Genomic DNA, 12,962 nt, shown 5'->3' on the forward strand with positions numbered 1-12,962 from the left:
GACTCACGTCATTACTGTGAAAGTAAATCTTCTGTACTCCTTCATAGTGGTACCAGCCTGGAACGAAAGTCCATTAAATTCTCAAAAAGCCTAAAATATCCGTCTTGCTTTTGGCTGGTAGCACCCTGAAGACCTTCCAGGCATTTAATATAAAGGGGAAACAGTAGAGCCTGATACATCCTTTGGTTTGCCCGTTAGTCTGATAATAAGACTTTCATTATTACAGCCTCTGAAACCTGCTGGCTGTGATTATCAACCCCCCGACATAAGACTAGACTGTACAGTGATGTACAGAAAATATTCAGGCTGTATCCTGTATCTATATGAGCAGGACATAGTCTGTAAATTTCCTCTCTAACAGACCAAGAGTTTTCTGTCACACTTAACAAGTGTGACAAATGATTTTTCACCTAGCATGAAAAACAAAGCAACTCTGTTGTGGCACACTATAAAACACCTTTATATACATTAGAAAAAACAACAAATAGCCTACTCTGGAATGGTACAAAATGTCAATCATACATCAGCATTATCTTAAAGTTTGATAAAGTGGATGACTTTAAAACAGGCGCAAACAAATACAAAAATATTTCTGATTAAAATGGAGAGACACTGATGGTCGTCAGCATTTCCTTTCATCATCTTTCCACCTGTGCCTCAGATTTAACACTGAAATCACACACGACATGTTTGAACACCTCCGGCCTGTTACTCAGGCAAATCCAGGACAGTGAGGTAACTCAGAGGAAGGACGGAGGGGAAAGGGATGCTGGGATTTTGATGCTGGGACTGGGTGGTTCAGTTTGTTGTTCGGCTGAGAAGTCACTGGGGGTCAAACTGCTTCCTGTGGCCTTTTTTTGGTGTCACAGTTGCAGTCGCCCCCTTTAGCTGGGAGGATAGTAGCCCTGGTTGTAGTTCCAGGTGCTCTGGTAGCCGTAGCTGCCGTACTGCGGCTGCTGGAAGAGAATCAAAACAAACACGCGGTAAGATTTACAGAACATCTCAGATCTTTGGCTTTTTCACACTTGACAAAGAAAGGTGGTCTCGTCTGCACACTCACTCCATACCACAAAAAGTTTAAAGCAGACAAACTTTTGATCAGACATGAATCTGCATCAGGCCAGAACAATTGAAACCACACACATATTTACACATCATCAACTGAACAGGCCGACAAGCTGCGTGACAGCAGGTGTGGTTAAATATTCAAACCATAAAGGGTGATATATCTGTACAAACTCTCACACCCAGAGGTCTAAATCAAGAGTTTGAGATAAAACATTTCCTCTAAAATAATAAAAAAGTTGGCAGTATCATGATGACTGTATAAATGTGTGGGCTCACAGCTCACTGTGAACAATTTTCAAAATACATTTTTTGTTACTACACTTAAAAGATTTAAGTTCATCTAATGAAGAAAACTCAACTGGGGCGACAATTTTTTTTTATTTTAGTTTAGTTCAAAACTTAAGAGTTTGATTCAAAACTCAAAAATGTATTACACTAAGTTCCCTTGAAATTTTGAGTTGTCTAATTTTTTTAATTCCAAACCACCTCCAAATGTGGCTTGGATTTGATTTGGAATAAAAAAAACAATCTGGATATTTAAGCAGGCAGTCTGAATAAGCCCTTTGTCATAGTGAACCCACGTTATCGCTGCAAACAGACCATTTTAGATACAAGTGGACCTGCAGCCACATAATATTTATTTTATTTTAAGAACTAAAGTGGGCTTTACTTAGGTGGAGGAAAACTAAACTTCCTCCTGAGGTCACTCTTCCGCCACATTGGTTCATTTACAGATTTCCAAATTGTTTTTTTAATCAAGAAGTGTCATCTTTGTCAAAATGTCAACTCCTACCTGGTACCAGCTGCTGTATCCTCCGTAGCCGGCCGTCGCGCTCATGTCGGCGCCCATCACAGGCGGAGGGGGCGTGGTGATGGGGACGTGCGGCATGGTAGGTGGGGCTTGCGCAGACACAGCAACAGCAGAGCCGTCGTCAGTTTTGCTCAGCTTTTCTGGGTCCTCATCCCTAAAAGTCAAATTATTACAAATTATCTCTGGTCTTGGTTGGGTGACATAAACATGATACTTTCTTATTGACAAGTTGTGCAGTAAAAGGATGTGTACTTGGACAAAGTTAAAGGGCGACTCCATCTGTGTTATTTTGCGAGTTTTTCAAATGGCCTCACTCAGCTGTTAGCAAAAAGCAGTGACGCAGGTTAGAGCGCTGATCAATGTCATCATGCAGAAAGCTATGTCAGGTCAAGTGATTTGAGGACTCAATAACAGACAAAAAGTCTCATTAAAATTATATTTTCTTCTGATAATGCTCTAAACCAATAAAATATTGAGCTCCAAGTACCACCTAACTGTTCAGTGCTGTTTAGTTGTAGCCGGCGAGGTGAGGACGTCACTGGTGTTTCTGAATCAGCCACTAGCACTCAGTTTACTGTCAACCACTTCATTTTCAACAAAGCTGCTCAAAATATTCTCCAAACATACAAATATACAGGAAAAACAAAACTTAATTTATTTCACTTATCTCTTAACATATTTTCATTAAAAAATTTGCAGCATTTTTATTGAAGTGTTATATATTTTTTAAATAATTTGCCATTAAAGGAAATATTATTGACATTTCTCTGTATACCACTTAAAGTAACTAACGTACCACCAATGGTACACATCCCACGGTTTGAGAATCTAGGCTCTAAACGGTATTTTAAAACTTAAATTGTGACAGTTTTGCATGAATGTTTTGTTTTAATGTTAAAAATAGTTTCTTTTGAACTTTGAGTAGGTTATTTGTTCCCCTCTCACCCGTTCTCTGCTCCTCTCTTTGTTCCTCCGAGCTCCCTCAGCAGTTTCTGGTGCTCCTCATACACAGTCAGCACGCTGCAGAGGACAGACGCACAAGACAGTGACGAACAAGAAGACAGTGGATGTTTTGTTAGGCACCATCAAGGTTTACTTACCCATTTAGATTAAAAATATTTGACTGCATCTGAAGATCTGTGTTGATCTCTAACCTCAACTCAGCTTGATTTATATAAAACCTCTCATGCACACATACAGACCAAAGTGCTTCACATAGCAAAATAAAAACAAAAGATAGGAAACACATAAAAAACAAAGAATACTACAAATACAAATAAATAAAAGATTTTGTACGAATAAAATTACAACAATACAATATGAAGAAATAAATAAAGTAATATAAAAACCAATGACCAAATTATTCCCAATTAACAATTAAAAGCCTTTTAAAAGCTTTCCTTTTAAAAATACTGAGAGGTTGTTGCTCTAATGTTCAAACACAATGAGTTCCACAGTTTAGGGGAATAAATAAAAACCTCACTGAAACATTTATGAGACAAGAAAATCAGTGGAGGACATCAGTGATCTGTCTGGAACCTCATTCAAGGCTTAAACTCTGAACTAGCTGTAGTTTCTTTTCAACTTTTTGGGTAAACCAGTAAAAAGGTAACTGCAGTAGTCCAAACGGCTAATAATAAAAGTGAGTGAGTATTTCTGCATCTATCAGAGTTAAAAACGGTCTAACTTTGTCAAAATTTCAAGATATAAAGATTAAAAAAAAGGAAGTTTTAACAATGTCAAAATGAGAATAAAAGTGTAAATTCTCTGGACCTCTGGATGGAGTTGCTGTAGTCCTCGGCGAACTGCAGGCCTCTCTGTGAGAAAAGGATCTTGGTGTGCGGGGCGAGAGGAGCTGCCAGGGCTCGCGTCACACACTCCTGCACCGCCTCCGCCGAGGCCCAGGGATCCCCCGACACCTCCAGCTCCAACAGGTTCAGGTGCAGCTTATCGTTATCCTGACGGAGAACACATGGACAGACGGAGGCGATTAGTTTTGGCTTTTTAATTCTTGTGGTGGTGTCACCGGCCGAAATATTTTTCAGGTGTCTCACCGGACTGATCTCCAGCGCCTCCTGTAACACCCTGCGGGCTCTGCTGGGGTTCCTGCCCAGTTTGAGCAGCAGACGAGCCAACTTGATGGAGTAGAAAGCGTGCAGCGTGGGCTTCTCTTTGGATTCGGCCACCGCCTCCCGCAGCAAGGCCTCTGATTGGTCCAGCTGGCCCGCTCGTCTCTCTAAAGCTGCCCTGCGAAGACGGACCACCGCCAGCCCTGGTAGAGTTTTCTCCAGGGCCTCCAGCACTCGTCGCGCCTCGGTCAGGTCACCTGATGGAGAAGATGTTTTCATGAATGTGATAAACAAGCATCTATAATAGTTTCATTCAAGGACTTTGATGGTTTGGCTTAATTCCATAATACATTTTTTTTGCATCAAACAGCTTTATGATGAAGTGTTTCAACTCTTTAAATATATACAGGATTTATATTAGAAACAATATTCAATACAAGGACCTTTTTAATGCAACAACATCACAGGCTACAACCTCAGTGATACTGTCAGCTACTATTAAAATTAGACTTTTGTATGTAGACTGTATTAAAATGGACAAGTGCTGACTGTTGAAGGTAGCCGGTGGAGTTTCTGATCATTGGCAGTCTTATGTGACATTTATTTTCTACTTCATTCGATACTCACCATGTGAATGGAAGCATTCATGAAATAATCCTTCCATATTTTTTGCATTAATTTTTATTAGATGCCACAAGCATGTAGTGCACCAGCAAGCAGGAGAGCAACTTGTTTTTGACCGCAGTGAAAATGTTGATTTTGAAAGGCTTAACACAAACAAATCTGTATTGATGCAGAATATTTTCATTAGATAAAAACATGGTATAAATTCACTCAAGTCATTTTCACTTTTGGACACTCTGGAGTTTATGGAAATATTTGGATCACAGAGTCAAAAACAATCCTACACAGCCAAGACTGGAATCTAATTCTACAAATAGCAAAATACTAATAATATTAGTGGAGCCTGATCTTGACTGTGCAGTAACACTGGGTTTAAACAGCAGACGTGCAAAAACAAAAAGCTGCACAGCATTCGCATGTTGATTTAGAATTTAAAAGTTAAGAATTATGAATGAAGTTAAGTGAATTAAGTTTTACAGAAAAGGAAACAGAATTAAAGCAGTGTGTGTGTGTGTGTGTGTGTGTGTGTGTGTGTGTGTGTGTGTGTGTGTGTGTGTGTGTGTGTGTGTGTGTGTGTGTGCGTGCGTGCTTGCAGTGTGTGTGTCGTACCATGTCTCTCCTCGAAGGTGGCCCACTGCATGTGGATGTTGGGTTTGTGCGTCAGGTGAATCTCGCAGGCTCGTTTGAAAACAGCCCGAGCCTCGTCCACACTGTTTGACTCCAGGTACTGAGTGTACTGGACAACACACACAACAAATGTTATACAGAGATCACACACACATATACATACACACACACACACACACACACACACACACACACACACACACACACACACACACACAAACCTCTCTTTTAATCTGGACACACGCACACTGATCATTAATACTCACTCTGGTCCAGAACTCCTCATACAGAGCGCAGGCGATCAGGCAGCGCTCGTACAGGATTCGAACCCTGTAATCGTCATGGGCGACTGCAGCATCCTCTGATGGTTCCTGAGGCTGGGCTGTGACCTCTGACCCCTCTGTGGCTGCCTGGTTTGGATCTAGGAGTAGACAGTGGTGTCAGAACTGTGGACGCTGGCAGATATTAACACAACCTTGTAGAATCACTGAGACTGTGCGACACAGGTGACAGCTGACAGTATCTTGATCATGTCCTCACCTTGGTTGTCGTCTTTGGTGTCCTTGTTCAGCTGCGCGATCTCCCAGTCCAGGTACGAGTGCCAGGCCCGCAGCTGGAGGCGGTCCAGTGGCTTGACGTGGAAGTACGGACGTTTGATCTACAGACCAAAGAAAATATCAGGCAATGAAGGTGTAGACAGAACATCAAGCAATAATAATACTATTTTTGGACTGGAGCACAAAGACAGACCTGTCGAGACTTTGGATTTCAGTTTTCAGAAAGGTCTGGATATCAATCTGTTACTGAAATCCAGAAATGTTTCTGTTGCATAGATCATTGAAAATGTCAAGTCCTGAAATCTGGCATTAAATTATGGTTTAAATAACTGCTTTTAGTCAACATTTAACTTTTAAGTTTGCCTTCTTTTACCAAACCAAAAGGCTTTTGTAGAAAAATATGTTTTTACTCCTCAAATTTAGATATCAAGAAGGAAATCAGTACTGTAGTGGCAACCTTTCCTCCATGCAGTGCTCTTGTAATTTCCACCACTATTAAGCAGTCCCTTGGCAATAAGCTTGACATAAAAAGAATCTTCTGAGGCAGTAACTTCATTCAAAAACTTTACTTGAAAAAGTAAAAACAAGGTTACAAAATTTTCTTTCAGCTCAACTAGGCGCATATCAAAAAACTGTCTTGCTCCTTAGGCTGCATAACCTGGTCTGAGAACTAAGTGGCTGTGATGTCACCTGCAGCGTCATTAAAGGAGCGTTTCAACATTTTTAAAGGAAAATTACTAAAACATTATTAGCAATAGCAATATCAATATCAATATCCATGTCCATATCAGTATCAATATGGCTCTTACAAGTACCAACCAGGGTTCCTATACCCAAACACAGTACGGAGAAGTATAGAATCTGACTTTCACAGCTATGATCATTGTTGTTTCTATGGGCAGAGTGAATAAACAACACTGTAAAAACTGTGAAAACAAGATTTTTTAACTATTTTCAACCAGCTTTTGGTTCTTATTTATGAAAGAGACTAAAAAACAGGGGAACCATAATGTAATACTATTTGTTCAATATATTAAGGGAAAATAATATATAGTACCATATATAGCACTGGTTAGTTTACTTCCTCTTTGAGTTTAAATTCTAAAACCATTAATTTACAAATGTAATAAACATCTGACTATTTGTATTCAGCTGTCAAATATGATCAGAAAAATCTACCAAGTAAAATCTGGAAATTTGAGTCTGGAAAAATGTGGAATTCTGAAATGAAAAAAGGAAACTTGACTATCACTAATAAAAAAAAAATCAAATAATACTCAGCCTTAGATTCTGACCAAGTCAGCCTTGATTTCGAGTTTCCAAAGAAATAGAAAGACGGTGATTGACTGCGAGTGGAGCAGAGAAAGAAAAAAACACTCACAGCATCTTCAAAGTGCCATCTCTTGCGGACTTCTCCCTCGTTGTCCTGATATACTTTGTCCCTTCGAACCAGCACTTGTTCCCTGATCTTCTGCATCAATTCCTCCTGAACACAGAGATCAGAAATCAGAGTAGCTTCCTTTACTTTGTTTCCTTTCCTGTACGAATCTCTCCTTTATTCTACAGCCAGTTTATTTCCATAAGTGGTGTCATCGGTGGAATGTCTCACTTGATAATTTGTCATGTTCAAAATTTATATATAAAATTAAAGTATAAAAAATAAGCCCTTTAATTTATGTCTCCTTACTCACCGTGTCTGTGCCCTCGGGTGTGGCGGGCTCTTCCTCCCCCGGCGGCCTCTCCTCCTCCTCCTCCTGGGCCTGTTCAGCTCGCTCTGCCTTCTGACTCTGGCGGCACAACGTCCTCAGCTCCTCGTACTCCTCCGGAGAGAGCACCTCTTTGGGCTCGTGGCTGTTCAGGTGTTCCTTGAACCTGACGGCGATGGAAGAAGACAGAGCGGGGCGTGATATTAATGGGAGACGAAAATAGCGAGAAATGGTGAAAGAGAGAAAGTTTGAGTGAGAGAAGAATATTCAAAAGATCACAATAGTCTGTTGATTTGATGTAAAGACCTGTGCGACTGAAAACACCATCATTAAAACCGTAAACCTGATGTTTTTGTCTTTTATAAATTTACTTCAAGATATTTAGAATGGCTTACACACACTTGGCCAGTGCATGTGAGGTCTTACTTGTCGTAGTGGGTGTTGTAGAGCTGGGTCGGTACTTTGAGGACTCTGTCCAGGACGGCTGTCGCGTTCTTCATGTTCCCCTGCTCCTTCTCCCACTCGATGTAAAGATCCCAGAGCCGGTCTGAGTGAAAGTCCAGACCCGCTGCCTGAACCGCATCCTCAAACACACTGAGGGTTAAAACAACGAAAACAGCTTTCAATAAACGGCAGCTTCTTTGATTTCTCCTGACATTTTCTCACCACTGTCTATTTTTATATCCGTGCTGTGGACGTGGCAAGAAGTGAACTGACAGATCGTCTGGATTGTTTGAAGTGATCATTATAAGCGATGTTTAGAATATTTTCATCTCTTCACCTTGTCATCAGACAGCTTTTTTTCTGACAAGACGCTGTTTTTAAATGTGCCAAATATTTCTCTCCCCAGACCAACCAAACTCCATGAAATCAGCAATTTAACCTCACAGAACATGTCTGTTGCTTGTCTACTACTTCCCTGATTAGTTTGTGTTTTTGTGTGACTTCAGTGAATCCAAACTATATTTTTAAGACACTACAGTCACACAGTGACACAAACAAACTAGCCAACGGGGGGACCAATAACTGATTTTGCCTGTAGTGTTTGGTTGGTTTGCAGAGAGTGATATTTGGCTTACATAATGGCGATATCCTGTTGGAAAAGGCTGTCTGACAGCAAAGCAGAGTGGTGAAAATATTCTAAATGTAGCATACACTTACATGATATTATTTTTTTTTTAAGTGGACCTTTTCTAAGTGGCTAAAATATGTTTTGTTGTCCACAGCTGGGACAGACTGACCATCAATAACCACCTCATAGAGCAATACTTCAAATTATCTGACCTGTCACTTTAAAATGTGCATATGTGTGAGTGTTTGTCTACCTGCGAATCCGTATCGGTGACTCAGGCAGGTTCATGTCCAGTGTTCCCAGCAGCAGATTGATGTAGTGGATCCACAGATCTACACTCAGAGGGATCACCTGCAGACCCTGAACACAAACCTGACACGACAACACGCCACAGACAAGAACATGAGCTCACCAACTCAACCTGTGAAAAACACCTTTTCCAATATGCTTCAAAGTATTCTTAATAGCGAGGGGAAGAAGAGAGACAGAATTGTGAACTCTCTCTTGTGTTTTACCTCCTCTGCTTTGTTGTTGTATCCAGCGCGGCGCTCCAGATCAGCAAATTTCTTCCAGTAGCCGTAGCAGAGCGGGTAGCGAGCGAGGAAGGCCTCCAGTGCTCTGCGTGACGCTGTGACATGACTCTGAACAGATGAGAGAAAAATTCAGCAAGCTTCCAGACCAGCATGTTTGTGGCCTCATGGGGGTGCTAGAAGTCAATATTTCGAAGTTTGCAGTGGTGCTGCATCGTCACGGAGGCACGATGTGATGATTTCTAATGTTTGTTCCTTCCTAGTTTGTTCTATTTTTTTTATTTTTAACCCTTCCATCAATCTAATCAATCATTCAAAGATGGAACTACATCAAAATCTCATCATGCAACCTTGTTGTATAATGATAAATATGTTTTCCCTGTGTCCTTGTTTTTTCTTAACTGAATCTCATTGATTCTCCTCTGTCAAAACAACAAACACACCTCTTGCTCGCAGTACTGCAGCAGGTCGGTCCAGCTGGTGAAGTCTTGAGGATTGTCGTGGGCGGCCGTCCACAGACGCTCAAAGTCCGCGGGCAGTTCTCCCTCCTCGTCCTCTGCGGCTGGGGGCATGGAGAAGGACTCGGGGTCGGTGCCTGTGGGGGCCTCAGGGGCCTCGGCTGCGCTGCCGTTCTCTTCTGACATCTCGACCATCTCAGTGGGAGGCGAAGCAGCGACCTCAGACGCCTCCATGGCTACAGACGAGGAAGATCAACAAGTAAGTCAGACAATCTCCTATTACTATGTTTCTCTGTAACTTAAATTTTAATACATCAACGTTACAATAATATGTGCAATAATTCCAGTGGCTGCTGCAAAGGACTGACAGCCTCAGTACATCAGGCACACGCTCTACCAACTGAGCCACAGGGGCGCCGCTAAACATAATCTTAGTTTTAAGGAATCCCATTTTTGATTATATCTAACTTGTGTTTTATGGAGATTAAATGTACATAACTATTAAAAAATGTAATTAACCAGTGGTGGAATAACTGCACAGTACAAATCTGAGGTAACTTTATACTTTGACTCCATTATGTCTCAGAGGCACAGTTGTACTTTTCACCCCACAACATTTTCCTAACAGCTGTAGTTACTTTCTCATAATACAATCTTACCCTTGCTGTCCAGTGAAAAACATGCGTCTCCAAATTAGGTGATTTTGAATGAGTTTGTGATAAATGAAAGGGTTAAGTGTTCCTTCAAGAGTTGAGGAAATTCTCCTACTTCTTAAGCCAAATAAAGTCCTTCTGTATCGGCCTGAAATCATCTTGTTATAAAGCTGAAAACAGGCTGTTTTTTTTGACACCATGAAAAGTTGACTTTTTGGATATACGTGGTTCTCACAGGACAGCGATGTTACAAACATTTGATGATCTTATAGAAAATGATGCATTACTGTAGACTGAATCACCCAAGAGTATATAAAGTAGTAAAAACTTGCTAAACTTTAAACACCAAAGCAGTAAAATCAACAGACACATTAATGCAGCAGTAATATCAATCCAGAAACATCATATATGACAGTAAAACTCTGACAGAGACCATTTTACTACACAGTGAGCACTATGACCTTGAGTTAGCTCATAATGCTTACTTGCTTTTAATTAAGAACGGTTTCAATACAGGACTTTGACTTTTAGTAAAGTATTTTCAAAGTGTGATATTACTTCTTTCACTTAGACTAAGTAAAGGACCTGAATACGTCTTAAACCACTGCAATTAACCACAATAAGAAAAAGCACTGGCCACTTGAATGTAATGTTATCTTCCTAACTCCTCTGCTTCCTGGACAGTTTTGTTGAAAAGGACTTAGAGGTTTCATAACAACAACAACAACCACGTGTGAAAACCCACATATTTGCATATTTACATGCAGTAAATATCAAGTAAATCAACCAAAAAACTCCAAGCTTTGCTCTCACTCTCAGATTCTGGTCATTTCCTAGTAGGGTTTAGTGTGTGTGATTTAATACAGTGATATCTTGAGACTGAGCAGTCAAACCAGTTAAGCAGTTGAACATGGAAGTTACCTACTGCCCGCAGCTTGATGCAATCCTGACTCAACAAAAACAAAACGGTCTATTTTACACTTTTATTCTTGAAACATCACCTGTCTACACCTGCAGATGTTAAGTTTCATTCATAAAAAGCTCAGAACACTGAGTTCAGACAGGTTTGTTCTCGCTGACATCAGTACCATTGAGCTGTTATGAACACAACTCAGTTAATTTGTGACAAAACGTTATAAGCCGCCACAAACCTCTGATGCTTTGTTAAGCACAGGCATGTAAGTTAATTAAAGTTAGTTTTACAGAACACTTTGCTGTTTCGTGGTGTGTTGAAATCACGTTAGCCTAGCCTAGCTTGTCATGCTTGTCCTCAAAACACGTTTGATCGGAGCTTTTCTTAGAAATACTTGCAGGTGAAACAAAAGACCAGCAATATCTGTGAAACTACCAATCTGTGTATTGTAAATTCATGAATGTAAATCTAAATACCTGGAGACTCTTCAAGCTCACCGTTGCCGCTCATCTCCTCACAGCCTTCCGCCGCCATGATGGAATACGTATCGCTGACGTCATTCACGCGCGACAAGATACCATAAAAACAAACGAACTGATTATTTGGAAAAACTTAAGTTTGATTAATATGCAAAACGTTTAACACATACTTGACTACAAATAATAACTTGAAATTCAAAAATAATAAATTGCCAAAAACTATTCGATTATTTAGATATTTCAAATTTATAATTGTTTTGTTTTTGTTATTCTTATTTCCCTTCCTCTTTTGTATTTTTTAATACATTTAATTTTATTATTATTAATATGATTTTTATATTGTTAAGTATATTTACAAATGTTATAACAAAACTGGAACATGAATATTCAGGAGACTGAAAATATATAATATTTGCCACTGAAGTAGCAATTAATTCTGGAAAGATGTATTCAAATTTAAAAGTGCTTTATTGTTGAAGAAACTTTGAAATCATTATTTTACTTCGCATATAGTAAACGTGACTTTTTTTTGTAAGTATTACTACCTACATAAATTTAAATTTTCTTAGGTTTTTCATGTTCTTATGTTGCATGAATGTATTTCTCAATGAGAAACCTATTAAAACATAATTTGTTGTACAAATAAGCTTTCAGGACCTTTTTCAGATCCTCACAAAAAAGAAACTATGGACACACCCACACATCCAATATTTAAAGCCTTACCCGTTGTGGTTAAAAATTAAAAATAGCCCCTGATAACATGGCGCTGTGTGTGTGGGTGTGTTCCCAACGCTCTGCAGGGATCTGGGATGCAGCTCAGCCTAAAGCAGATCTACTTATCTACTGTACTGATCTCAGACATGGCCTAAATTTAAAATAACTTACATTCTCTACTAGTCCAAGACTTCACTACATAAATTATTACCTCATGAGACGACAAAACACAGTCCCATAGTTCCTCTTTTTGTTTCTCTACAATGTACAATATAATTATTTAACCACCAGACCCAGTAACAATGTTCAAATCTAGCAGGACACAACAATGAATCTACTACACCCTTAGAGTCCCAGCAGGTAAATTGTGCTATAATGAACCGATCAATAAACTGCAGCAGAGTTATGGAGGATTATCACCTTGTGGAAACTAAACTGTCTTTTCCACCACTTAATTTATCTAAGAAATTTCAGCAGACCTGGCTTTGGTTAGTGTGTGTATCAGATGTATTTACATCTCAGTTTATATCGCTGTTCAATAAAAAAAATACATGTTTTTGTTTTAACATGCAACTGTGGGCTCAGTAGTGTTTGAGGTTTTAGCTAATGAACACAAACAGCAGATGTCCCATTAAATGACAGAAATGTAGTTTGTACGGAACTCTCTTAACTCAATTCAAG

At 39.7% G+C, this 12,962-nt stretch overlaps 1 protein-coding gene across 3 annotated transcripts; it reads right to left on the minus strand.

The window, feature by feature from the left end:
• Positions 1-620: 620 nt before the first annotated feature.
• LOC146326666 (pre-mRNA-processing factor 39) lies at positions 621-11,648 on the minus strand. 3 transcript variants are annotated; one of them, XM_084718976.1, is made up of 15 exons: positions 11,565-11,648; positions 9,508-9,758; positions 9,050-9,175; positions 8,788-8,906; positions 7,889-8,056; positions 7,448-7,628; positions 7,138-7,242; positions 5,740-5,857; positions 5,466-5,620; positions 5,182-5,308; positions 3,934-4,205; positions 3,653-3,837; positions 2,825-2,899; positions 1,862-2,033; positions 621-953 (listed from the first exon to the last, which is right to left on the minus strand). In XM_084718976.1, the coding sequence occupies exons 1-15, from the start codon at positions 11,620-11,622 to the stop codon at positions 885-887; spliced, it is 2,181 nt and encodes a 726-aa protein (XP_084575102.1). In that variant the 5' UTR covers positions 11,623-11,648; the 3' UTR covers positions 621-884. The 3 variants fall into 3 exon arrangements, with proteins under 3 accessions (XP_084575102.1, XP_084575101.1, XP_084575103.1); XM_084718975.1 differs by having other exon boundaries at positions 621-956; XM_084718977.1 differs by having other exon boundaries at positions 621-956; positions 11,586-11,619.
• Positions 11,649-12,962: the final 1,314 nt, after the last annotated feature.

This window comes from Lutjanus erythropterus, chromosome 5 (assembly GCF_056507025.1).
Source record: "Lutjanus erythropterus isolate fLutEry1 chromosome 5, fLutEry1.hap2, whole genome shotgun sequence".
Taxonomy (NCBI): domain Eukaryota; kingdom Metazoa; phylum Chordata; class Actinopteri; order Lutjaniformes; family Lutjanidae; genus Lutjanus; species Lutjanus erythropterus.

Bases quoted from the DNA above. Each gene is read 5' to 3' on its own strand.
- LOC146326666 (XM_084718975.1), bottom strand. From the start codon at position 11,622: ATGGCGGCGGAAGGCTGTGAGGAGATGAGCGGCAACGGTGAGCTTGAA. The intron at 7,243-7,447 runs GTGAGTAAGGAG...CTCTGTGTTCAG, and splicing joins CACCCGAGGGCACAGACACG to GAGGAATTGATGCAGAAGAT. The intron at 2,900-3,652 runs GTCCAGAGAATT...TGTCCTCTGCAG, and splicing joins TACAGCAACTCCATCCAGAG to CGTGCTGACTGTGTATGAGG.